The 25512-nt window shown below is 48.5% G+C and overlaps 13 protein-coding genes across 13 annotated transcripts; 7 read left to right on the forward strand and 6 right to left on the reverse strand.

The window, feature by feature from the left end:
• Window positions 1-34: 34 nt before the first annotated feature.
• On the forward strand, window positions 35-1504 carry N7519_006448 (uncharacterized protein; the record flags this gene model as incomplete). The annotated part of the gene is made up of 5 exons (XM_057293224.1): window positions 35-154; window positions 199-243; window positions 299-464; window positions 521-1062; window positions 1109-1504. The coding sequence occupies 5 exons, from the start codon at window positions 35-37 to the stop codon at window positions 1502-1504; spliced, it is 1269 nt and encodes a 422-aa protein (XP_057148035.1).
• An 831-nt stretch (window positions 1505-2335) lies between these two features.
• N7519_006449 (uncharacterized protein) lies at window positions 2336-4871 on the forward strand (the record flags this gene model as incomplete). The annotated part of the gene is made up of 3 exons (XM_057293225.1): window positions 2336-2495; window positions 2544-2969; window positions 3136-4871. 3 exons carry the CDS (start codon window positions 2336-2338, stop codon window positions 4869-4871), a joined length of 2322 nt encoding a protein of 773 aa, XP_057148036.1.
• An 84-nt stretch (window positions 4872-4955) lies between these two features.
• N7519_006450 (alkene reductase) lies at window positions 4956-6564 on the reverse strand (the record flags this gene model as incomplete). The annotated part of the gene is made up of 5 exons (XM_057293226.1): window positions 4956-5187; window positions 5210-5564; window positions 5612-5942; window positions 6002-6427; window positions 6472-6564. Coding segments are annotated over 5 exons (1437 nt in total), but the record flags the coding sequence as incomplete, so codon positions are not given.
• A 309-nt stretch (window positions 6565-6873) lies between these two features.
• N7519_006451 (Monooxygenase FAD-binding) lies at window positions 6874-10072 on the reverse strand (the record flags this gene model as incomplete). Its single annotated transcript, XM_057293227.1, has 11 exons — window positions 6874-7743; window positions 7797-8107; window positions 8154-8517; window positions 8566-8740; window positions 8788-8872; window positions 9013-9150; window positions 9198-9254; window positions 9439-9668; window positions 9715-9890; window positions 9943-10010; window positions 10057-10072. 11 exons carry the CDS (start codon window positions 10070-10072, stop codon window positions 6874-6876), a joined length of 2490 nt encoding a protein of 829 aa, XP_057148038.1.
• Window positions 10073-10209: 137 nt separating this feature from the next.
• Window positions 10210-11773, forward strand: N7519_006452 (Monooxygenase FAD-binding; the record flags this gene model as incomplete). Its single annotated transcript, XM_057293228.1, has 5 exons — window positions 10210-10915; window positions 10963-11101; window positions 11151-11297; window positions 11345-11672; window positions 11717-11773. The coding sequence occupies 5 exons, from the start codon at window positions 10210-10212 to the stop codon at window positions 11771-11773; spliced, it is 1377 nt and encodes a 458-aa protein (XP_057148039.1).
• A 1008-nt stretch (window positions 11774-12781) lies between these two features.
• N7519_006453 (uncharacterized protein) lies at window positions 12782-13940 on the forward strand (the record flags this gene model as incomplete). Its single annotated transcript, XM_057293229.1, has 2 exons — window positions 12782-13641; window positions 13724-13940. 2 exons carry the CDS (start codon window positions 12782-12784, stop codon window positions 13938-13940), a joined length of 1077 nt encoding a protein of 358 aa, XP_057148040.1.
• A 369-nt stretch (window positions 13941-14309) lies between these two features.
• N7519_006454 (uncharacterized protein) lies at window positions 14310-15538 on the reverse strand (the record flags this gene model as incomplete). Its single annotated transcript, XM_057293230.1, has 4 exons — window positions 14310-14384; window positions 14438-14647; window positions 14716-14968; window positions 15024-15538. 4 exons carry the CDS (start codon window positions 15536-15538, stop codon window positions 14310-14312), a joined length of 1053 nt encoding a protein of 350 aa, XP_057148041.1.
• Window positions 15539-16576: 1038 nt separating this feature from the next.
• On the forward strand, window positions 16577-17797 carry N7519_006455 (MBL fold metallo-hydrolase; the record flags this gene model as incomplete). The annotated part of the gene is made up of 4 exons (XM_057293231.1): window positions 16577-16650; window positions 16718-17327; window positions 17376-17655; window positions 17676-17797. The coding sequence occupies 4 exons, from the start codon at window positions 16577-16579 to the stop codon at window positions 17795-17797; spliced, it is 1086 nt and encodes a 361-aa protein (XP_057148042.1).
• Window positions 17798-18297: 500 nt separating this feature from the next.
• Window positions 18298-19617, forward strand: N7519_006456 (aromatic ring-hydroxylating oxygenase subunit alpha; the record flags this gene model as incomplete). Its single annotated transcript, XM_057293232.1, has 3 exons — window positions 18298-19094; window positions 19147-19372; window positions 19423-19617. The coding sequence occupies 3 exons, from the start codon at window positions 18298-18300 to the stop codon at window positions 19615-19617; spliced, it is 1218 nt and encodes a 405-aa protein (XP_057148043.1).
• Window positions 19618-19912: 295 nt separating this feature from the next.
• Window positions 19913-20265, reverse strand: N7519_006457 (uncharacterized protein; the record flags this gene model as incomplete). Its single annotated transcript, XM_057293233.1, has 2 exons — window positions 19913-20187; window positions 20247-20265. The coding sequence occupies 2 exons, from the start codon at window positions 20263-20265 to the stop codon at window positions 19913-19915; spliced, it is 294 nt and encodes a 97-aa protein (XP_057148044.1).
• Window positions 20266-20929: 664 nt separating this feature from the next.
• N7519_006458 (putative sugar transporter) lies at window positions 20930-22453 on the reverse strand (the record flags this gene model as incomplete). The annotated part of the gene is made up of 1 exon (XM_057293234.1): window positions 20930-22453. One exon carries the CDS (start codon window positions 22451-22453, stop codon window positions 20930-20932), a length of 1524 nt encoding a protein of 507 aa, XP_057148045.1.
• Window positions 22454-23107: 654 nt separating this feature from the next.
• N7519_006459 (uncharacterized protein) lies at window positions 23108-23950 on the forward strand (the record flags this gene model as incomplete). Its single annotated transcript, XM_057293235.1, has 1 exon — window positions 23108-23950. The coding sequence occupies one exon, from the start codon at window positions 23108-23110 to the stop codon at window positions 23948-23950; it is 843 nt and encodes a 280-aa protein (XP_057148046.1).
• A 248-nt stretch (window positions 23951-24198) lies between these two features.
• On the reverse strand, window positions 24199-24529 carry N7519_006460 (uncharacterized protein; the record flags this gene model as incomplete). The annotated part of the gene is made up of 2 exons (XM_057293236.1): window positions 24199-24288; window positions 24353-24529. The coding sequence occupies 2 exons, from the start codon at window positions 24527-24529 to the stop codon at window positions 24199-24201; spliced, it is 267 nt and encodes an 88-aa protein (XP_057148047.1).
• Between the last annotated feature and the right edge of the window lie 983 nt (window positions 24530-25512).

Genomic DNA, 25512 nt, shown 5'->3' on the forward strand with positions numbered 1-25512 from the left:
ACCATAGACCATGTCTAAACTAGAATCAACAGCAATGGGGAAGCCGCCCGACCCCGAAGTGAACATTGGCGAAAGCACTACGTATACAGACTCCTCTGCGGAAAAGTCCTATGTCAGGAAAATTGATTTCATTGTGCTCCCAACACTCTGCTTGGTATGTCTCCTGGCATAAAGAATTGCATCTATACTAAATTCTAGGCTTGTTTCATCACACAGATGTACTTTTTCGATTGCATGGATCGGGTAAGTGCTTGGACAATGACACTGTTGTGTGGGAAAATGCTAATAATTATTTGAGAGCAATTTGGCCAATGCAAAGACAGATGGTCTCGACAAGGACCTGCATTTGAAAGGGAATGACTATTCTCTATTGATTCTTCTCTTCTATATCCCATTCGGGTTGTTCGACCTGCCATGGAATCTTTTAATCAAGAGATTTTCTGGCAGAATCATGTTGTCTTTCAGTAAGCCTGTTCAAAAATTTGAGATTTGGTCTGAGTCGCTGATGAATATATGAAAGTGTCTATCGTCTGGGGTGTTCTAGCACTCTGCCAATGCGCCGCCAAAGATTTCGGCTCTCTAGTTGCAATTCGCATTATATTGGGTGTGTTTGAAGCCGGTTTCTTTGCCGGGGCTACGTTTTACCTCACCTTGTTCTATACGCGCGGAGAAATGGGCTTCCGACTCGCTATCATGCAGTCATTCGCAGTTCTGGCATCTGCTTTTAGCGGGCTTATCTCCTTTGGAGCATTTCAGATAAACTACCCGGCAGTCAAGGGATGGCAGTGGTTGTTTATTATAGAAGGCTCGATGACACTAATCACCGGGGCTGCGGCCTTTTTCCTGCTTCCAGATGGGGTGCAGAGCGCCTGGTTTTTGACTGACAGGGAGAGGGCGGCAGCGACAGGACGTCTGCTCCGGGATACGTCGTCAGAAGTGAATACGCCATTCAGTCTCAAGGCTTGCTTTGAGACATGGAGCGACTGGAAGTTCCCAGTGTGGTGTTTGATTACGTTTACATACCCTGTCGCCTATGCCACTGCAATGAATTTCTTCCCGTTAGTAAGTACCAAACCCCCTAGTGCCGGAGATTGGCTAACAATAGCAGATTGTTCAACGATTGGGATACTCCGTCATCAAGACTAATCTATGGACAGTGGCACCCAATCTCGTTGGAGCAGTATTCCTGCTTTGCGTGGCCAAATCGTCGGACTATTTCCGCGAGAGAACGTTCCATATCGTCTTTTCCTTGACAGTGTCATTGGTCGGAATGATCGTATTAATTGCCATTGATGTTCAGAACAACAAGGGAGTAGCATATTTTGCTTGCTTTCTGATGGCAGCAGGGTCATATATTCCCTCCTGCCTCGTTCATGCCTGGCACAACAATAACAACGTACACGAAAACTCGCGAGCTGCCAATACAGGCTTTTTCGTAGGACTGGGCAATTTCGCTGGAGTGTTAAGCGCGGGCACATTCCGAACGCAGTATGCACCAAAGTGAGAAACTCCGATCTTCGATGGCATTGTGAATAGCCGTCGCTGACTGAACAGGTATCTCCCAACTCTCATAGCAACTTGTTGTTGTAACGCAGTATGCATTGTCTTTGTTCTTGGATTGGGGGGCTGGATGCGGATGGAGAATCATCGCCGAGACAGCAAACAAGGGCTAAGATTGAGAGAGGATCAGACTGATACTAGTCAGTTCAAGGAGGGCGAAAAGAGTCCAGAGTGGAGATACTTCCCCTGATACCTTCTGGCTGTCCATTACATCGTGGTAGCTGAGAGAAATGTGTTTTTGCGATCAATTCTTTATACTTCTTAGCCCGTCCCTAGTTAGTGTAGTTCAATCATCACTATTTATATAGAGAAGGGCCTCTTTACGCTATTGTTCCCATTCCGAGTTGTACTTTTACAGCTAATTGGTGTTTCACGAAAGTATATAAGCCGAATTCGTATAGAAATATATCTGAGACGAACAACCAAAGAAGAAATTACTAAACCCTACCACCACGTTGAGCCAGCTGAATCAGACGGTTAAAGTCTTGCGTGGGCAAGGACCTCCTAGGATATTTGGAGAACATCCCCAGCAACAGCAATCCCCCGTGGCCTAGTGGCAAATCCGAGAGGTCTAAGTGGCTAACATTTTGATTGGCAATGAATACTGTCGATAAGAGCTTTGCATATCTTATTAGAATTATACCAATCAGCCACTAGCGCGAGCCCGTCCCCGCATTCTTATCAGTCGACCATCGGGTTTTACTCCGAGCAGATTATTGACGAAGGCATTGAAGTAGGTAGCGAGACCTCATTTCGTAAAAGGGACCACTAAACCATGAAAACCCAGGAAAAACACGCGTGTCAACACCCAGGTTGCGAAAAGAGCTTCACGCGCGCAGAGCATCTGCGCCGCCATGCGCTCAACCACGCGCAACCGCGTAATGGATATACTTGCGAGCGGTGCTCTGTTCACTTCCAGCGCTCAGACCTGTTAGGTAAGGAAAAAGGCACTGGTTAGTTTAATCGGGTACTGATGAGTCTAGCGCGACATATGGAGCGACACGAGAAACGGGACCTTGAAGCTGGAGGGCCCGGACAGGGGACGCTGAAGACGCGAAAGCGGACGCGGAGAGCTGAGGATGGTTCTATTATTGTGCGCCCTTCACAAAGGCAAATGAGGGCGGCTGCTGCAGCTCGATCCCCTGTCTCGGCGAATATTTCTAGTCAGGAGCCAGAAGTGCGTGACGAGGAAGGGTATTTTCATGATGATGTCCCCTTGTCACCACCTGGCTCGGGAACCGACCCAACTTCAATTTCTATGGATGATACAGACCCTTTCTTGGCTTCCTTGGTGCCAGCTGGGCCTTTTGAGCCCTACGTCGAGCCAGTCGCTGGACAGTTTGACGCAGCGGATGGGTCTTTTGGTGTTGAGTTGGATGGGATTGGGGATTATTTTGGAATGGACACTGGTATGTATAGCTCCAGTTAACCACCCACAAAACCTGTGCTAACCTCAATAGCAACCGACTTCAATCTTCCATTTGCAGCTACATCTAATTACAATTGGCTCTTCGATGTTTTCCTCCCTGGATGATGCTTTTGATCAATTCAACCTCCCTCTCATGTTCGAGACAGCCCCTGTTTTGGAAGAATTCGATTCTAATCCCCCGGAGGTAATGGAGAAATACGATGGTCCATCTGCCTTGCTCATGGCTTCAATCATGGACAGAGGCGAAACATTCAGAGAAACGACCTCACTCCCCATACCAAGTATCCCAGACCTGGATTGGATGGGTGGCGCGGCGACGTTGGACCCCGATCTCCGAAGGAATCTACCGATAATATCCGAAGAAGCGCGAAAGGGGATCCTAGCACTGGTGGCACACGCACATCCGACAGACATTGACGGGCAACCCATGGTACTTGACTCGCCGCTGCTGACACTCCCTGCCCTCCAGTCATACTGCGACATGTTCTTCGATCGGTTCAACACGACGTACCCTCTGATTCACCAGTCTACATTCGATCCAAGCACCGCACCCCCAGTCTTCCTAGCCTCGATCCTCTTCATGGGTGCGACATACGGCACGCGTGAGGCCCACCAATTGGCAGTGGAGGTCCACGATGTCCTGCGAAGCCAGCTACTCTGCCATCCGGATTTCTCACCGCAGGCTGACCTGTGGGTCTTGCAGACCATGCTTCTGATAGATTGCTTCGGGAAGATGCGAGCTGGCCACAAACAGCGCGAGCGCGCACAGCTGTTCCACTGCGTGTTGATCAAAATGATCAGGCGGAGTAATTGCTGTGGCATACGTGACTTGCCTCATGCCAATCAATCAGCGGATTTGGATCAACTGTGGCGAGAGGCTATGGAGGATGAACAGCGTAAGAGGGTGGCTATACATTGCTTTATGTGGGATACGCAGCACGCTGTGCTATTTTCGCAGTCGCTGTGTATGTCTGCGTTCGAGATCAGATCTTCACTACCGTGTAGTCCTGCGGCTTGGGATGCCTCGTCTGCTCGGGAGTGGTCGCGACATGCCTTCCGAGAAGAGAATCGGCCATTCCTTACTGTTCTGAAAGGATACATTACACCGGCGGCCGTTGCCAGACCTCGAGACCTGAACGTCTTTGCCCGAATCGTCATCCTACATGGGTTAATGTCTGTATCTGCGGATCTCAAACGTCGTGATCAAACAACCCTACGGTCGGAGACACCCGAGCGTGTCGGAGCTTGGACACCGCGCATGGGTCGGTCCTATGATCTGTGGAAAGTCGATTTCGATGCAGATTGTCTTGCTATTAAGCTCGCTCAGACCGCGACCCCGAGGCAGTTCACGGGATTCAAGATCTCTGGGTATTCCCTTTATCACGCGGCATATCTCGCGTTAAATGTCGAGGTACTGGATTTGCAGATCGTTGCTGGAGCAGGTCAAATCCTGGGGCGTACAGTGACTGAGGCTGACCAGGCACGGTCGCTGCGGAATATTACCAGATGGCTACAGGAGGAATCCGGACCATCCTGTACGACTGCGCGACAAGCGGCGTCGTTACTTCAGGATGCGGTATTGAGCCTTCATGACTGGGACCAAGCTGACTCCTTCCACTTCCCCTGGTGTCTATATCTATGCACATTAGCCTGCTGGGTTTTCCATCGTGGGCCCAACCTGGCTTCTGACGAGAACCGAATCAACACCGATCTATCTTCGTTGATCGTGATGCTAACTAATTGTCCCAGCTTGCCAGATCTAGCAGGCATATCTGGAAAATATTGTCCTCGCCCTCTAGCGGCGGCGATGGCGAAACAACTAGCGACAGTCCGATGGGCAGTTGTTCACGATGCTATGAAAGTACTGATGAGATTGTCATGATAGTCTTTATATTTGATAGTCAATATGTAGTTTACCAAATCCGACATGTTAACCTGGACAAGCGCGGTCTATCCAGATCTATGTCTATTTGCCGCAGAACGGATAATCGGTATAACCTTTTTCGGCAGGCTCAGCACCATAGAATGTGGTCCGATCATAAGGAGCCAAAGGCAGACCCTCCTTCAACCGGCGCGGCAGATCAGGGTTCGAGATGAAGTAACGACCAAACACAACAGCATCTGCTCCGCCAGTCGCAAGCTTAGCACCCACATTCTCAACGTTGAAGTTCCCAGCCGCCAGAAACGAGATCCCTCCCCTTTTTCAGCGTCGGCCGGAACACATCCAGTGATGGTTTATCGGAAGCCAGGGAATCGATCTTGGACGCTTCGTCCATCACCTCATCGAACCGGGGCTCGACCATGTGCACATATGCAGGCCGTGACTCCTCTGGCAGACTGGCGATCTGCGTACACAGGGCGAGCCAGTTCGCGTTAGGGTTGGAATCACGCGTATCCTGGAAATAATTATATGGGGACAGGCGGATGCCGACGCGGTCTGCTCCGATTTCGGAGCTGACAGCTTTGAGGACGTCAAGGATGATGCGAGATCGGTTTTTGATGCTGCCACCGTATTCGTCGGTACGGGTGTTGACGTTGTCGTGGAGGAATTGGTCAAGCAGGTAACCATTTGCGCCTGGCTTATTAGACAATGCGCTTGACTAAGGCTGTGAGGACTCTTACCATGAACCTCGACTCCGTCAAATCCGGCCTCGCGTGCTCGCTTTGCCGCAGCGGCATACTCCTGCACTGTATCTTGGATCTCCTGAACAGTCATGGCCCGAGGTGGCGAAGCTGCGTACTCAGATCCGTCCAGTGCGTTCCCGCTGATTGGGATGTTACTGACTCCAAGAACTTCCTTTCCTTCAATAAACGAGGAAACTGTGGCGCGGCCAACATGCCACAACTGACAGTATATATAGCCGCCCTTGGCATGGACGGCATCGGTAACCTTCTTCCAGCCAGCGATCTGAGAGGGACTAAAGATGCCAGGCACTCCCGGGTATCCAGCAGCCTGACAATGTTAGTTTTGCGAATCGGTCACACTGCTGAACTGCAAAATGGTTCCCATACATGTCTGCTAATCGGAGTCGCCTCGGTCAACATAAATCCTCCCTCCGAAGCTCGCTGCGAATAGTACTCGACATTAAGCTCATTCGGGACATAAACACCCTCGGACTCCTTTCCCGCTCTCATCCGTGTCAGCGGTGCCAATATGACGCGGTGCTTGAGGGTTAGAGCGCCCAGACGGAAGGGGTGGAATAAAGGGTCGGTGATTGCGATTGAGCCCATTTTGCAAGGATATAGATATTTCGTGGGTGGCAGCCCATTTTGGCTTTCGCTGGGTTGATATATATATCTTGGAAGGGCAATGGTATGCCATCTTTGGCGCTTCCATTCTTGACTTTCCGTCCAAGGTGGGATTGGTTTGATCGGCTTAAACAGTGGGATGAAGGTTGGGTGTTGAGTGTGATCGGCTATCAAGGAAGACCACCCCCACTATAAAAGCCCAAGCCCCCACCCTCGATTGTGCCCCGACTTACATATGTGCCTTTTGGGATGAATATCTTGTTCATTGAGGTATCCTCCAAAGTCTTTGGGCTTGGCTTCAGGTAAATTCGGGTTGGGAGAACTACCTAGAAGATGAGTGAATACATGTTCCATCAAAGACTATCTATCGAGCCTTCCGCATACCTAGAACAGACTAGAAATCGAGGAGCCGGAGTGTGAGCGTGATAGAGCGCTGGAGGTCAGGTGTATGAGGTCATCCTACTCAGCAGGAAGGTTCACAGTACTAAGTAGGTGGCTAAGTAAACTTCAAACCCAAAGGATATTTAAACAGAAAGGAATTCCTCTTAAGAGTCTCAAATTTCTGCACCTACCTACTTTCGACCTCAACTAACTCAATGCTCCGGAATCACTTCCCCAGTAGCTTTACACCTAGATTACACCATGAACGAGAAATAATCCTGCAACCACTGCCCTATGGAACCCACTTGTTCAGCCTCCCAAGTATCAATAGCACCAACGTATCCGTCGGGCCTCACGACAGAGATCCCAACCCTCTCGTTCAAATCCCCAAACCACTTCTCAGTACAACTCGGCCGTCCAATATCGTCGACGTACAAAGTCCACCGACTAGCCTGCAGTATATCCGGCAGATCAGCAATTTCAAAGTCAGACCGAGCAGACTGCGTAACCATCGCAAAAGTAAAGACATCGGAGAGAGTAGTGTAGCGCTGAATCTGAATAAAGCCATCCGAGGGAGAATGCCCCCTCGGGTGCTTCTGATATGAGTGAGCTGCCAGCACACTCCCACCAGCAAGCACGGATCGCAACTGTTGACAAATACTGCCTAGCGATTCGCGCGAACAGCATATATCCGGCACGAAAAGATAGATCTTGAATTGGCCCAGCAGCGGAATATCTAACTGGATATCGACCGGATTGGCATCAATATAGCGGGTGACCTTTGCTGGGAGTTGAAGCATCCCAGATTGGAGATGAGTTGTTGTGGCTGGTACTTGTGTCAACATCCCGGGAGCATATTCGGCTCCAACGCCGGATATGAATCGAATGTTGTCGTCGAAGTTCTTGGCCAGTGCTGCGTCGCCTACTGCAAATGCTTTGCAGTGCTCGACGTCAAAGTTGATGAGGTCGTATGCAATCTTCTGTCTTTCTTCCTCGTAGGTGTGGAGTATCGTTGGCTTGGCAAGTCCTCGGACTAGGAGGTTGAGTTTCCATGCAAGGTTGAAGCTGTCGTGCATACTTGTGTTGGCACCTTGGGCTGCAAGAGCCGAGTGACAGTGGCCAGCCTGTGTATCGGTTAGGCTAGGATAAGATGAGGTCTATATCGAGATCGACATACATCACCTGCAATGAATATCTTTGCCTCTGAATCCATGAAGCGCTTCGCGACCCGTTGGCCCACAACATATGTGCCAAACCACTCCACTGTCTTCCACTCTAGGTTAAATGGAAGCATTGCCTCCCTGGCTCGATCCATGACATATTCAGTCGAGGCATTTGATTTTTCCACTCGCTCCCCGTTGGTTGAACTCAACTCAACATATAATCGAGTCATACCTTTCTCCCGTGGAATCCACAAGATCGACCCAGCGGAATGAGACCGCACCGCGACCTTGCTCCACAGATCAGGAAAGTTCGTATCAATCACACCTATTTTATCAGTCAACGTTCTTATCCGTAGATCCGACAGACGTACCATCTAGCACTCCCCAAGCCGCGTTTGTTAATTCGCCCTCAAGCTCAGCACCCGGAATGAAAGACCTAACGTTAGATCGAGCTCCATCACATCCTACCAGATAATCGGCTCTGATCTTGTGAGGAGTATTGGTAGTAGCATCCTCATACATAATATCCAGCTGTGTCGTTCCATCCACACGTGAGCACGACACAAACTTGCTATTGCGCGTGACGGACACTCCCCGTGCCTCCATATCATCGATCATCACCTCCTCAACCATTCCCTGGTGAGCCAGCAATATATATGGATCGGAGGCACCGACGTGCTCGGGGTAGTGGGTTTTGCGGCCCGTACGTTTCAGCGACTCATTGGCGGTTGACTCCTGGTAATTTTGTCAGCCCGATCAAGGAGCAATCGACTGAAATCATACCCAGAAGGAAATATCGTAAACCCGAGCGCCGTTCTTGAGCAATGAATCTGCCAACCCAAGTTGTCTGAATGTCTCGATGGTCTTTGGTTGCATTCCGTCGGCCTTCCCGGTGGATGTTTTGTCAGGACGATCGTCCAAAATCACCACCGCGATCCCGAAACGAACAAGATTACATCTGTAAAGTCCTTAGCATGCAGAATTGAAAAGGATGGTGTGGCATACGCTAGCATCAACCCAGATGGTCCCGCGCCCACCACCACGACGGTAGTGGAAGGATCGACACGGCCGATTCTGTAACCTTCCTGGTCTGCACTCGGGGACATTATGAAATTCAATGTGTTAATTGACGCATCACTGAATTCCCTTTCTATAACTATTTATTTCGAATTGATGCGGGGAAACCCCCACTCTTCACTGGAGGTGTTTATCACCATCGTGTCACCCCACCGTCCACAACAATGTCCGACCCGGTCATGTACGAACTCGCATCGCTTGCTAGGAATACACACGCCCCCATAATATCTTCCGGTTCGGCAATCCGGCCGTTCATGGCTTCGGATTTCCAGCCGTGAGAGGATGGGCGAACTGGCCATTAGCGCATGACCTGGTTACTCCGTTCTGGGGGAACTTACTGAAGCCGTCATTTCTGTCTTCACATATCCAGGAGAGATGGAATTGACCCGGATACCCTATTATACTGACTTAGTTTTGTTCATCGACAAACTATTTGCGGTAATCTCACGTATTCGGCTAACTCTTTTGCGATCGCCGGACACATCGACCTAACTGCGCCCTTTGTACCACAGTAAGCCGAACATAGCTGCCTGCGCACAGCGATATGGCTGGCCATACTGGCTACTAACACGATACTACCGTGTGTCGTCTTGTTTGCAATCATTTGCTTAGCTGCAAGCTGGGCAGTGAAGTAAAGTCCGAGCACATTGATAGATAGTAGATCCTGATGATCCTTGTATGTAAACTCAAGGAATGGAAGATGGCGATTAATACCGGCACATGGAACACAGATATCAAGAGCATTGTCAAAATCCTTCTGGAAGCTGGCGAAGCCTGCTTGCAAAGATTCCTGAGATGAGACATCGACTCTGCTGCTGTTAATGACGGAACCTCACAAATGAACGGCCCACTCACTTGTAATAGGCTGTTCGGACACCACAGACCTTTTCAATTGTATTGAATCCTTCCTCTGGTAAAACAACATCAAATACGGCGACATCAGCTCCAGCTTCGGCGAGTCCCCGGGCAAATGCTAGCCCGCAACCCCGAGCGCCTCCTGTCACCAGTGCCGTGCGCCCTTTCAGAGAGAACTTTTTCGATTAGCTCCGATACCCTAGAAAGAAGGTAGGTGGCAACACTCACTCTCGACATATCGTAGTGTAGTTCAATGCTGTCTTGCTGTGTGGTGAAGCCTTTGCCTTCTGATATTTCTGCCTTTTAAGCTATCGGATAGCGGCATCACTAGATTAAGCTAACCCCCATCTTTGTCCATAGTTGGAGTCAAGCCGAATAAAGCTGGAGCGAGAATTTCCGATGTGTCTATCTATCATAAGTAGTCCCGTCCTACAGGAAATCGGACGGTATCCAACGAAATATCCCGCACCTGGGTTCTGTTACACACCCATCACAATGGCCCCTCAAATCCACATCAAACAGCAAGATATCCGATTCCCATCATGCCAAATGAAAGTTGTCATTGTTGGTGCAGGCCTTGCAGGACTTGGTTCTGCGATAAGTTGCGCGCTCGCTGGGCACAAGGTCGAGGTCCTGGAGGCAACACGGGAGATCAAAGAGGTCGGGGCAGGTATCCAGATTCTACCCAACAGCTCGCGTGTACTCCAGCACTGGGGTCTGGAAAAGGCATTGACACCGCACATGACCTTTCCCCGGGTGTGCAATTTTCTTGGATGGAAGGGAAAGCTCATCTCGTCGTTGGACTTTCAGGCGTCGGAGAGTAACTACCCGGGCACTTGGTATCGGGACTTCCATCGTGCGGACCTGCATCAATGTCTGGTTGATAGAGCGCTTGAATTGGGAGTGAATATTACCTGCAATGCTCGTGTGGCGGATGTGACTGTGAGCGAGGATGGGACCAGGGCTACAGCGACTGCGGCAGATGGGAGACAGTGGATTGGAGATCTTGTCATTGGGGCGGATGGAGTGTTTGGGAAATTGACGGAGAAATTGCTGGGCCGAGTTGACCCGCCGATCAAGACTGGTGATCTCGCATACCGTTTGTTGTTGTCGACAGTGGAGATGCGGAAGGATCCTGACCTTGCCGAATTGGTGACAGACCCTCAGGTCAACTACTGGTTGGGTCCAGATGCTCATGCAGGTATGTGTCTCTCTTCATGACGTGGTTCCAAATTTCTAATTGTGTAGTGAACTATGTTCTTCGCGGCGGAGAGTTGTTTAATATGGTACTGCTTGTCCCGGACGATATTCCTGAGGAATCTTTAGCATCGACGATCGAAGGGAATGTGGAAGAGATGTGTGGGTTGTTCAAAGACTGGGATCCTCGGTACAGTATATGTCTTCCACCATTCACAATCAGCTGCTAATCTTAGCAGCATCCCCAAACTCCTAAAGCTCTGCGAGTCTGTCCAGAAATGGCGTCTCTGCATTCGATTCGGAGACTTTGACTGGACCCATTCCTCCGGGGCATTTTTGATGCTGGGCGACGCAGTTCACGCTACGTTGCCGTATTTGGCCTCTGGGTATGATTGTCTTCCTCATCCGACTTCACATTTTCTAACAATCACAGTGCAGGAATGTCCTTCGAGGATGGAGCAGTTCTCGGCGAATGCCTCTCTCGACTCCCGAATAGCCCTGGTACCTCTAAGACCTCGGCTGACTTCCTGGCTGCCAAGCAACACGCCCTTGCCGTCTTCCAAGAATGTCGCAAGCAACGAACAAAGATGATTGTTGAGCGGGGGAATATACAACAATACCTCTACCACCTACATGACGGCGCTGAACAAGAAGAAAGAGATCGCAAGATGCAAATGGTCCCTACTCCTGAGGGAGAAGCACTGGCTTGGAGAGACCCTGGTCTTGCACCCAAATTGTTAGGATATGACCACATTGCAGATGTACGTGTTCGTTTCACTCGTTGAACTCTACTAACTGTGACTAGGTTGATCGTCGGTGGGGTAAATCATTAGGAACTGCCACTGTTGAGTCAAGACTGTAGTTCGGAAGCATATATTCCCGCCCATCGAACGGGTGTTTCATTATTCCTAGATTGTTCCCATTTCTTTCCATGGATGTGGTTTTAAGTTACAAATTGGGGTGACTAGAATAATATGGAAGACCTTGCATTAAAAGCACCTTAGATGCATGTGCCTTTGTAAGATGGATAGAATGCACGCAAGTAATTCAATGGATAGTGCAGGCATTCTGTCATCGGAGGAGCTACGAAACCAAGTGGAATACCTTTATTTGACTTGAGAGAAAAGCAAGTTAGAAGCAGATGAAACTCCAGGGCTGGATCGTGGCGGTGGATGTTGTTTGATGTATTTAATGGTAGCCTGCATATCCAGGCGAGATCCTATAACGCTGATTGATCCTAGGTGGATTGCAAGGCCGTTTGCACGGTAATGCGCTTCATTCCCAACAAGCAATGCCTCCCTGCTAGTCAAGGATAGCATAGGCATTACTCTGGGTGTTAGAGGACGAAGATATTGAAGACAGATGTACGTTTCAGTGAGATCTGGTACTCCATGCAGTACATGGCTTCATTACTCCCGTCATCGTCTCTGACTCAAACAATACTTTGGTGGAATTAGACGTGCAACTGAGGTCTTGTCTGGCTTGAAGGGGCTCCGAAGGTGGTGACTTTACATGTCATTTTAGTAGTATCCTTAGTATTCTTTCTAAAGGTCTTTCTGGTGGTCTTTTTAGCCGCATCTCTTAGAAGTCGATTGTCCCAGAGTCCCCCACTCCTTCCCCAGTGACTTCATATGTATGCAGATGTCTTGCTTCATTGTCTAACTCTTTCTTTCTTCCCTTCTCCCCTTTTATATATCCTTCTAGCCTTCTCACTCTCATTTCAGTGTCACCTCACTTTCATCTCACTTTTTTCAATGCCAAGAGGGACCATCGCCATCCCATCATCTCATTAACCATGCTCTCTCTTTATTACAGAAAGAAAATATCACAATAGCCACTGCCTCTTGCCGTCAGACAGAGACTCATAGCTATGAACAGCGGGCAGGGTCAAGAGAGAAGACCATCTGCTGCCCAACTCGGGCGGGTTCATGAATTCTCTATTCCGGCAGATGCGGAGGATTGGAATTATCTTGTTTCTCACACTCCCAGTTTGAAGGACCTAACCATACACAACATCCCAGCCGACCGGGTTGCATCGGCCTCAGAGGCCAGCAATGCCCAGTATATGATGCTCCGGTCATATTCCCCTCGAGTATCCGCTATCGACACCTTCCTGGTGTACGAATGTGGCAATTATGGGTTTACTTCGGAATACCTAGAAGAGGCTCATGCGGTCCTTGCTGACTCGACGGAATGGTCCCGTTATCTACAACTGATTGACACGGGGGATTCTATTGATGGTATTTTGGCGACTAGTGACAGGTGGCCAGGGGCTTTCTCTACTACGAGTCGACTGCATGAGCAAACGATGGCCGTACAAGGTATTCACGATAGGAACACAATGCAGGGCACAGCGGCGCAAGCTCGGGTGGGGAGCGCAACAGGGAGACCCATGCCCCAACGGATTCCCGAATTTCCAGATGTCGAGGACGAAGCAACCCCAAATGCGGCTGCCATAATCCTCTTGCAAACCGTCTCCCACTTCGCTGACTCAAATCTGGAGTGGGTACTGAATCGCGTACAATTTGTATGCGAGTTCCAGAGTTCCAAATTCACGGCGTTGAAGGATGGGGCACTGCGGCCGAAGAGGACGCTGGACATCTTCGCCATCGTGGAGGTCAAGAAGCGAATGCGTACGGTGAACAGAGAAGCCATCCTCACCCAAGAAACCTGCGAGGTAGTGAGGTGGTTAATGCACTCATCTGGGGAGATGGCTCATTTCAATCATCAGTGAGTTTTACCGTGATTGGGAATCCACGACCCCGAAAGTAGACTTGAACTTTTCGACTTATCGATCGTATTTCCCTTACAGCTTCATGCTGATTTCACAAGACCGCCATGAGCTCTTTATCACATTTGTGCCATTCAGCCAGGCATACGAAAATTACTTGAGGAACGGGACCAGAACCACTGACTTCCTTGTGATGAATACATTTGGTCCATTCCGCACAGCTTACCGTGACGATATGGAGGACTTTGGGCGCATCATCCTAGCGACCATGCTGATTGCCAAGCGAGCGGCGTCTTGAACCGATCTGCACTGTTTCGTTCTCTTGATCAATCTCATTTCATGTACTATATCTTGCATGTTTTCTGCTTTTACGTAGTGAAACCACAAGTTCGCATTCAATCCCTTAACCGTCCATGTTCTTTATGATAGGTAGCAGGTACCGTGGGGATGTTAAGCCAATGAAATCAATTTGAACAAGCTCATTTTATCAATCAGCTATCTAAAAGCTGAGTCCAGGAATAAGAAATACCCCTTTGTTTCTTGCGAAGTAGTTACGATAAAAGTAGAAACTTAACCCTTGTCACCAATGAAAAAGAAAATACTGGACATGGACTGTGGTCAGTTGCTAACTTCCTCTGGATGATCTGGCCCTGCCTTTGGGCTGCTCTTAAGGTGCAATTTGCTGAGCATTTTCTTGAAGCCTCCGCTCTTCGTCCTCTGTAGCCTGCCCGCCTTTGGTGAGCTCTGATTCAATGTCAGCGTTTCTCCAAGGCGTATTCGAGCTGGAGTACAAACCTGAAGGATGTTGATTGGAACATTGGGTTCCTTGGTTTTTCCGACTAGGTCGGCGCACATGAATGCGAGCAGAATGTCCATATTCTTGTTCCCGACATCGTCCGTCAAGAAATCAAACAGTTGAGTCTTCTTTATCACTAGACCTTGCTGACTGGAATGGGCTTCGATTACCCGGGCTTTCATTTGACCGAATATTGTGATTGCCATGACCTAGATTGTGATTGATAAGTATTAGCCTTCGACACGTACCTGGATGAGTGTGTTAAGTCTGTACTCACTGGAATGGTGTTGTGCTCGGACAATTCATCGTTGTCTAGTCGTGTGATTATAGCTGCGGTAATGGTCATCACCTCTGCCTGCAACAGCTCTTCGGTTGGTTCCTCCCCGATCAAGATCGTGATCATAATGTGTGGTCGTCCTTCGGGATAAAGGGATTTCTTCGGCACAAAGGCAGAAGATGGCGACCATCGAACGGATCCCCAAAGAGCTGGGTAGAACTTCTCATCGATAACCGATGGCACGATATCACCGCTGAAAAAGTGTAAGTTAGTAAGATATCGTATCGCAAAGGACTGGGATATCTTACCTCTCTAACCATCTCGACACCTCCCTAACGTTAAGGAGGACTTTACCATCCTTTTCGCGGTAGAACTGTCGTCGGTACTGGAAGAACATCCATTCCAGACACGAATATAGATACGATGCCTGAGAATGAGGATTCCGAAGCAGTACCTTACCTTGGACGATCTCGGATCTATCAGTGATTCTCTTCAGTCGTTTCTCGTAGTCGGGGTTGGCAATAACAACAGGAGCAACCCATTCAGCACCTCGAGGTTCAAAGAAAACCAGGCTAGCAGGACCAGTATCCCCGGGATCAGCATTTGGGAGACCGAGGTGCTTTCCATCCTCGTCTAGGCTAAGTAGTCGAAATTCGATGCCGAGGGACACGTACGAGTCTGGGCCTATCTGGGCAGATGCGTAACTTGCAACCCGGTTATAGACTCCATCCATAGCGCTAGTGACTTGTTGGCGGGCCCTTAGGTTTTCTGCGATCCCCTGGCCCTTTTGTGTCCTCGACGTCAACGTGGAGAGTCTGGGCATGATGATTGTAAGAGCTAAAAGTGAAATAGAAGTTCATTGAAGAATGCGGGAATGGTGTGGTTTATAATGTTTGTCAACAATGACCAGGCGAGGTGTAATTTATGCTATTCTGAAGGTGCACGGCTGCCTAAGGCTTCCCTGTGTACAATCTTGCCTTTGGGTTTTCTAATATCTGCCTCTGTATTATGATATCCCTCTTTTTTTCAATATGTACGTAGGTATTCAACCAAGATCACTTCTTTCATGCGCTTCGGCAATACTTAGCCAACCATTGAAAGCCTGCTCAAAGTTTTTCTACAGAAGGACAAACCGTACAGATATTTCTAAGGAGTCTCCAAGTTCATGGTCAGGATATTGGGTTTTTTCCTTTTTTTTTTCTCTTTTCTTTTCTTTTCTTTTTTTTTTTTGGGGGGGGGGGCTGTATCTATAAAATCCCCGTCTCTTAATCTAATGTGATACGGATACGCTGCTCCTAAGAATTAATACCTAAATGAATAGCTCGCACAGATCTAAACGTAATCCGAACTGTCATCTTAAGTGGCATCTCAAACCGGCATCTCAAACAGCATGGCAAGCTGATTTCCAAACGACATCGGAATACGGCATCCAAAAGATTCTTCTAAAGCATAGTTAATGCGTTTATCAGTCAATGAGATCAGTTTGTGACGTTGATACTCCGTCAAGTGGAATGGCGCTGATACAAGATGGAGAAACGGAATACGAAGCAGGACTGGGTAACAGAAGAGCACAAAATCCGTAAGACTGAAATATGATAACTAAATTGATCTTGGAACAAGGGTAAGAATGCTTTTGAAACTGGGTATAGACTAAGATTATAGCCCATTTCTTGCCGAACTACGTATGATGCATGTCATCACATTGACTATCCGTAATGTGATGCAAGAATCTTTGTTAGGTACAAAGTTTTCATTGGAACATCATGTATGTGTAATGTGCCTGATCATGTTCTTTGTTGCAACTTCACTACCCTCTTTGCTGTCCCTATGAAATCTCTAAATACCATTACAGTGCAAAAGTATGGCACCAGAGGTTCACCCCATCCAGGGGTTTCCGGAATCAACGCAAACTGTCTCTGTTTCCTTGATTGATTGGTACATTCATTCCCTCAGTCCCTCAATCTCAACGTTTAGGTATGAGCAATACGCTAATTTTGTACAGTGGTGCTCGCCTAGATCTTCCCGCAGAACACTTCCTATTTCCAAACATAGAAGGGCACGAGCGCCTTCGAATCCCTTCATATTCATTTCTAATAACCCACCCATCAAAAGGTCGGCTACTATTCGATCTATCCCTACGAAAGGACATTCAGAATCTGGCCCCAGTTGTCGCAAATCGAATAAACAACCCAAATGTCGGATGGAAAGTGTCAGTTCCCAAGGACGTGCCGGATACACTGATCGCGAATGGAATTCAACTAAGCGAGATCAAAACTATCTTTTGGTCTCATCAGCACTTTGAGCATCTCGGCAATCCATGCAAATTCCCGAGCAGCACAGAGTTGGTTGTTGGTCCGGGATTCACGCAGGCATATACCCCAGGGTATCCGGATAATCCGGAGTCGCCAGTGAAGGCGGCTGATTTGAAAGAGCGTCGAGTGAATGAACTCGATTTCAACAATGGCCGAGAGGCTATTTCTATCGGCCGCTTCAAAGCTTTTGACTGGTTCGAAGATGGGAGTTTCTATCTACTAGATGTTCCGGGTCATGCGGCTGGTCATATCTGTGGCTTTGCTCGTGTAAAGCCTGATTCTTTTATCTTAATGGGCGGGGTGAGTGTCAACGGGGATGTTTACTACAACGGCACTAACAGACTTCAGGATTGTGCCCATCATCCCGGAAAATTTCGGCCTTCGAAGATTGCCCCCATCCCGAAGGATCTTATTCCCCTGCATGTAGCGGCGCATTCAAAACAGGCGACCGTATCCCCAGGGAACATTGCTGAGAAGATCAAAACGCAGTCTGGCATCGAGCGGTCACCAATCTATAAGGCTGCTGAATTGTTTACTTACGAGATGCCGAAACAGAAGTGGAGTCTCCAAGGCATCCAAGAACTTGACGCCTGTGAAAATGTGCTTGTGATAATAGCTCACGACGGCGGTATTCTTTCTGTACTCCAGCAGGCAAATGGAAAACAATCATCCTTCCTTTTCCCAAGGGGGAATTGAACGAATGGCAGGATAATGACATCAAGGAGGCCATTAAGTGGCATTTCTTGTCTGATCTGGCAATTCGTTCTTGAACTCACAGCGGAAAACCTCTAAGTTCCTTTGGCGGTTTGGAAAATTGCCCCAGAACGTATTGCACCCAGAGTATATACATTATAGCTCTAGGGGATTGATCACTGTTGGGTCGTCGGATCTCCGCGTACCACTGTTGTGGGTAGTATCGGCAGGAAACAAGAATTTATCTAGGATAATGGCATCGAAGTTAAACGTGTACATTGTAAACGTGTACTCGGTATATATTTTCTCCCTGGTCGATCGTCGCTGCAGTAAGCCGTTAGGAACTAGCGTTATCCAGCCAAGGCTGTAGACCCCCATCTTTGATATGCTGGCGTCAGCATAAGGCAAATTATAATTTACTAGAATAGAAAAGGTCAGTATCTTATCGTCTGATCCATGTGAATCCCCACTCCCCCATTTTTGATTCCTCGCGATATGCAAGAGGACCCTGTTATATAGACGTGATAGCCATTCTGACCTATGACCCCTTTTGAACCCGACATATCATCCACGCAAAATGTGGCGGATCTTCAACTCAGGAGGCACGACAAAAGCGGACCCTCCACGCGGTCTACCAGCATCATGGTATCGCTCAGAGGCAATGTACCGACTGGAGAGACGGGCAATCTTCTCCAAGCGATGGATGCTGCTCACCCACTCCAGCCGCTTCAAGAAAATAGGAGACTATCTCTCTTTCACAATCGCTAACTTCTCCTTTTTCCTCATCCAAGACCGAGACGGCACAATCAACAGCTTCCATAACGTCTGCCGTCACCGCGCATTTCCCGTCATCGAGTCCCCATCCGGCACAACACCCATCCTGAGCTGCAGATACCACGGATGGTCATACGGTCTGAAGGGAAACTTTGCCAAAGCTCCGCGGTTCGAGACAGTACCCGATTTCGATAAAGCCCAGCACTCGCTATTCCCAATCCACGTGCACATCGACAAAGCTGGCTTTGTGTGGGTCAATCTGCAGGCCGGCGACACAGATGTGAAATGGGAAGATGATTATCAGAAGGTTGATGAGGAGCCTCGGATGCAGGATTTTGATTTTGCCGCCGAGTACAATTTCGACCATTACTGGGAGATGGAGCTGGATGCGAACTGGAAGGTTGTGATTGAGAATTATAATGAATGCTACCATTGCGCTACTTCGCATCCACTTATCAACGGCGTTTCGGATTTACCGAGATATCGGGTTGAGCCCAAGGCCCGGTATATGGAGCATCATATTTTCAATAAAGAGGGTTCTGATGGCCAGTTTCGACGGGCCATCACGTACTTCTATCCTACGACTTCTGTTACGGTGACGTGGGTATAGTCTTCTTTTTGGGGCCAGTTTGTGGTAGGCTAACTTAACTAGTGATAAATTCTTCTATATCCAGCGCATGATTCCGGTATCAGCTACCTCGACCAAGATCGAGAATGAGGTTTACCGTCACCGGGACGCCACTGATGAAGAATTCGAGAATATCAACGCGTTCTACAGGCAGGTTCTCGATGAGGACAAGGAGCTTTGTGTTGGGACACAAGAGAACCTCAACACTGGTGTTTTTACCAATGGGGAGCTACACCCTAGCAAGGAGATGGTAGTAATCCACCATGTCCACTCTGTTATAGTAACTAACCGAGAGATTAGGGACCCATATCCTTCCAAAGTAGCGTCAGACAAATGGTCATGGAACACCGCAAAAATGAGGAAAGACAAGGAGGAGGGGAGATTTGGCCAGCCACCCCGAAGGCCCAGTTGGCGAAGAATGCTGCAGAAGATGAGATATTCTGTTCCCATTTAGAGGCGTCGAGTTGTGTGGCCAAACCGGAACTGGCGTGGTAGCCAGATATATAAGGTTCTTGCCCTACTGATGTACCTGTTGGTTAGATTAATATCTGGAGACTAGGACACACAATCTTATTAAATTCACCTGGACGTACTCGAAAATCTCGTGGACACCAAATAAATGGTCAAATACGACCTATATCATGGATTCGCTAACCAATAAGAACAGTAACCTCACAAGAGTAACTCCGTTCCTCAACCCCCTACGTACCCAACCCCCTACGGCGGCCCGATGTGGCTCTTTCGAGTCTTTCCGTCCGCCTTGTTCCCCGCCATCACCGTCTCCTCCATCTCACTGGCCTTCGACGTGGGCGGATCTATTCAATCCAAGCGGGTTATCCCCAGTCTGCTTCTGCCCCGCAAGGCTAGAAACATTACTCTTCACGCCCTCTCCAGCGCTCCTCGCCGTATTTCCGACACCCTGTGTTGCGCCAGAGACAGTCTGTCCGAGACCACTTGTTGCGTTGCCCACCGTTGAGCCGAGACCGCCAACTGTACTGCCCACTGTGTTTGACACGCCGCCGACTGTTTTCCCCACGGTATCGCCTATGTTACCGAGGAGCCCGGCTATCAGTATTTGATTAGTTGGGGTTTGGGGTTTGGATTTTGGTGTACGAAAGACTTACGGTTTTGTTCGTTGGACATGGTGCTTTATGTTCTATAGAGTATGTGATTCAAAAAGGTGGGAGTGTCAGAACTGTAAGTGTTTTGATGTTGGTATTCATTGAGATTATGGTAGAGTCGCAGGAATCGTTCTTTATTTATATCGACGCCACGACCTGAAGCAGGTTACATAGCCATGATATAATAGTGCAACATCCATCACTTTCTGGCAGCAACTTGATCGGGCCTGGTATCTTGGATATATTGAGCTGACGTATGGCTGTACCCGTGTTCCCCGCAGGTTGGATAATGGGACGTCACTATTGGTTGGTATTCCCCGGTCGCCTCTAGTGGCTGGGGGATTGTTTCTAGAAGGTCTGTTGTATTAAACGGCTGTGGCGAACTCTAGATGGCTGGTGAGGGCTTGTTGTGATGTCTCTAATTTGGAACCTTGGAAGTCTGGGGTATGATGTCATTTTCCTGTCCGATGCTTCTGGGTGGACCTGGCGAGGTTGTTTTATATTAACTGTAGTTTTATATTAACTGTACGATGATCTCATGTCCGTCAAAGTAATTGTCCGCAGCGGTGGTTTGGTTCATCAAGGCTATTTACGATTTAGAAGCGCAGGGTCATCAACCACTCGTCATGTACACCAGACCATAATAACATGGGTCTAATAAGGAACGACAAATTGCAACAGCATATTCAAAGACTCGCCTTTCCGCGGGACTCATATGGCATCAACAGAACAAGCATGCCTGCTGCGATAAACAGCGCCCCGCTAACATAAACGGGAGCGGCGGTTGTGAGATCAGCGAACATGGCAATTATAGGAGCCATGATACCAAAAATTCGATTTGCAGACGCGGTTAATGCGTTGCCGGTACCGCGGTCCTTGGTGAGGAATATCTCGGGGGTGTAGGCGTACAACACGGCGTACATGAGACTGCTCATGAAATTAAAGGCGCAGTTCCAGCCCAGCAGGGCATTTGATGTAGTAGCTGTTGTTGACGCAAGAAGGAAGGCCCCAGTTATAGCAGTCGAACTGCTAAGTGCACCCTTCCGCCCGAAGCCAGGTAGTTCGACCAGCACTCCACCAAGCAGGCAGCCTGGAATTCCCATAACGGCAATAATCAACGAGTTGCGATATGTGATGTATGTCGACCCATCACCGAATTCCGCACCTCGGGATTGCTGGATGTATGGGAGGAACGCATTGTATAGTGGGAACCCGAGACCAATGAATGCCCAGACAAGGATGATCAAGGTTGTAGCCCATGCTCGCTTGCGTGTGTCGAAGAGAGCGCGGACATGATCAAACCGCACAGTTTCTAGGCGTTGGCGGAGGATGTTTGCCGCGCTAAAATGCTGTATCTCACCATGGTCGAACGCGTCGAGCTCAGTTTTCGTCAAATCTGAGGTTTTCCCATTCCTCCTCGCAACTTCGTGCACAACATCCACGGCCTGCTCATTCCTCCCCTTTCCCATGAGGTACTTGGGAGACTCGAAAATCGTGAAGAACACAAACCGACCGACGAACATGATTATCGCAATGCCACCCATCACAATCATGAACCATCGCCATCCCATGTTGTCAGCTTTCGTACACCCTTCTGCCGAACCACAAGTCCTATACCCAAGCAGCGGCCAGCCAATCAAATTGGCGACCACTTGCGCGAAAGCCCAGTCAATCGACAAGATAGTCAACAGGTACTGATGCGATCCAGGTAAGAACTCGAGGAAGATAGCGGAGTCAACCGGGAGATTCCCACCGACGCCGACAGACCACAAAGCCGCAAAGGTACAAATGGCCGCAAAATTGGGCGACCCCGCTGCGACCATGCCAAATACCGCCGTGATTCCAATCGTCAAGTTGAACGCCCATCTGCGACCGAAGATATCGCATCCAAATCCCCAGAACACAGCACCGACCAGTAACCCGATGTTTTGCGCGAGTGTCAACAACGGCGCTTTCGAGGGATGGAACTCATTTGAGACTGCAGGGAGAATCAGAGAGGTAACGATCGGCCACAAGTTGTCGCTCGCCCAGCCGAATCCGATCACCACGAAGAGCTGCCATTGGTATCGGCCCATGCCGATCGTCTGGATTGCGTGGTTGAGAACCTCAGCTTTGGCTTTGTAGTTCGCGTCGGGACCCTCATCTTGAGGGACAGCTGGGCCTTCAATCGCCGTTGGCTCGCGGCCACGCGGTTTTGTGGGTTCTGACATTTCGTGTTGAGAACGTGAAATTGGTAGGAACGAGGCAGGAAGGGGCCACGGCTTATAGGGTGGCTCGCCGCATTCTCGCTCTAACCCCGATCAGTTTGGAAACCCCATATGTCTAATCATATTCCATCCAGCAGTCTCTAGATCAACCTTATTCGGGGATTTCTTTCTTTTTCCTTCGCTTCGATTGGATGGTTTGATGGCGTGATCGATGGGTGGTTTCGTGTCAGAGTCGGCAAGTGTGCATCGTCCCAATTCAGAGGGCAACTCTCCCTGGCACAATGCAGGGATCTTATTCTCGTCACGTGGGAGGCTTTGAAGCCCTTTATTTTTGATGGAATTGAACGTTGAAGTCTCCTATGATTCCTGGAACAATTACCATCTCCCGAGACTCATACAATTTTCATCCCGTACTACTCCCAATGTCATCACACCATGTATACCGCACCTCTGCCCTCGACCTAATTCATTGATTCTAGTGCTATTGATTTCAGCCTCAAAGACTAAACTTCTATTTTCCTAGCGCTCCGCGCGATATACATCACCCTGCCGCCCAATCAACCATCACGTGTTATGTGTAACAGCCAGCCACCGGCTTTATATCTTTGCTTTTGGCCCCTTTTGTCTCTTGACTTCGAATTTTCAATCTGAACCACGATGGAATGGCACCCTATACTACTAAGCCCTGAAGGCACCCTAGGCATCGTTGCCCTTGGGGGAGCTGGGTGTATCCATCAGGATTCCAGCTGTAGTGACAAAGTTATCAAGGCACCAAGAAAACACAACAGCGAAGACTGCAGCCCGGAGGTCATCGAATCTGTTCAAGAGACAGAAGAGTTTTCAGAGCTATGCATCAATCGCGAGAAACTCGTCTACCAAACCCTCCCAAAAGACCATCCTAATATCTTGAACTGCCTTGCTATTACAGAGATTGGAATTCAGTTCCCCTATTTACGACACGGGAATGTGCGAAGCTACCTCCAAAAGCATCCACAGAATTTGGATGCCGAAATCCGAGATCGATGGGTTAGAAACGCTGTTGATGCTATTGCCACTGTCCATGAATATGGTGCCATCCACTCTGATATCAGTGCACGTAACTTTCTCGTGGCTGATGACCTTTCAATTCAACTGTGCGACTTCGCCGGATCGAGTATCAATGGTCTCGAGTCCTTAGTGGAAGAAGAAACTCGGTACCTATCGTCTCCATCATCTTCGTCAGTTTCGTCGCCTCGGACTATTAAGACCGACCTATTTGCCCTCGGGTCTTTTATCTACGAAGTCTCTACCGGTACAAGCCCTTTTGCCGAGATTAATAATAAATATGTTGCGAGACTTTATGCTGCGAAAGTCTTCTCAAGCCTCAATGGACTTCAATACCAGGATATTATCTCCAAATGCTGGAATTCGCAGTACTCTTCCGTTGACATGCTCAGGAGAGATATTCAACATCGCAAACATTCTACCAAAAGTTTCGGATGGAGCGGCGGTCGTTTCTAGCCTCGAAAACAGCCATTGTCGGCACGAACGTTGAATTCCACAGGTGCTTATTTTGTAGATGTTAAGCATCTATATATCACAAGTAACAAGCTGGTTCCAAGTTCGATCTTAGTATTGAGCTGAATTTCAGAACACGGCCAGCAAATTAGATGATGTTGAATCATTCCAAGCTGCCTCCATAGTTCCGGCGGGAGATTGGCCAAAATACCATTCCAGTCCCATTGTCAGCACACACCCAGTTCTCATCTCTAACATTTGGCTCCCCCCTGGGTACCACCGCGGCAAGAACCTCTGCCACAATCTTGAACCTCTGTCCACTTTCCACCTTTGCACTCGACCTTTTCACAGGAATATATATTAGCAAACATGATCAGATATTTCAGACTAGGTACATCAACATACAACACCGGTCCTGTCACAACCGCAGAAGTGTCTGTCTCCGTTGGATGACTGGCAAGGGCTGTTTGTACGTCTTTGGTCAACACCATAGCCGCTTCCGCAGGTGTCTCGTGTTTCCAAGACTGAAGCACTGACGGCAGTGGCAGCCATAAGGGTGAAGAGGAGAGCAGTAACCTTCATTGTGAAAATGGTGTTGTATATTGATATAAGTTTGTTCGTTTGAGGCTGTTGAGTGTTTGAATGGTTTGATGTCCAAGAGTACGAGGTTGAGGAAATGTCGATGTATTTATATCTTCGTAACGGATGCCATGTCTTCTTGATTGTTTCCTGAAAATGCAACAACTACGTCTCGAGGGTCAGCAACCGGTTCTCAGCTTGAGTAGCATTGCAGGAATTTGATCAGACGACATATCCAACACTTCCAAGCCCCCCGAGCTGAGAATGACAGCTCATGGAAATGCGCATGCTTTTACTTGAATAGTAGAATCTCTGGGTAGATCAAGCTTGGCAGCTTCAGGATACCAATGAGCATCTGTGAGGATTAATTGAATATGCATACAAGCATGCATGAGTCATAGGGGGCCGAAACTGCAAGATGAAAGCTCGCTTTTCCGTAGTGAAAGGCGCAGAATTGTGCAGAGTATGTAGATAATATACAATTAACGGCATAAACGACCCAAGTATAGCATTCCGGACGTAGTATAAGAAACAATCATCACGAATTCTCGCATATTAGCAGTTCAGTTACGTATTCCGATAACTCTTAACGAGTACAATAGTAGGCCCAGGGACTTCGGAGCAACCCCAATGCAGAAGAGAAAACCTGAAAGAAGGCAATACAACGTTGTCAGCCAAAATGGGTCTCCTGCGTAATGTTGACCAATCGAGTCAGCTTCCGAGGTTGTCCTATGTATGGACACATGCGGGAGCCAGGGATATACAGGAGCACCGAGAGACGATAACAAATAACATCCATGGATGGTTTATGTCTCTTAGTTATGCACCTGTGGTAGATAAATTATTCATTCCAGGCAGCCGTCAGATACCAGCCCAGGGGGGTTCATACCTATACGTAAATATATATTTTGTCCGAGATCAAACACATATCTGCCAATTCTTTCCCCAATTGCCGGGAAAGGCCAGTCAACATCAATGGATCTGAA

The sequence above is a fragment of the Penicillium mononematosum genome, assembly GCF_028829835.1.
Source record: "Penicillium mononematosum strain IBT 11891 chromosome Unknown utg000003l:1.0-8172316.0:1.0-8177699.0, whole genome shotgun sequence".
Lineage (NCBI taxonomy): Eukaryota > Fungi > Ascomycota > Eurotiomycetes > Eurotiales > Aspergillaceae > Penicillium > Penicillium mononematosum.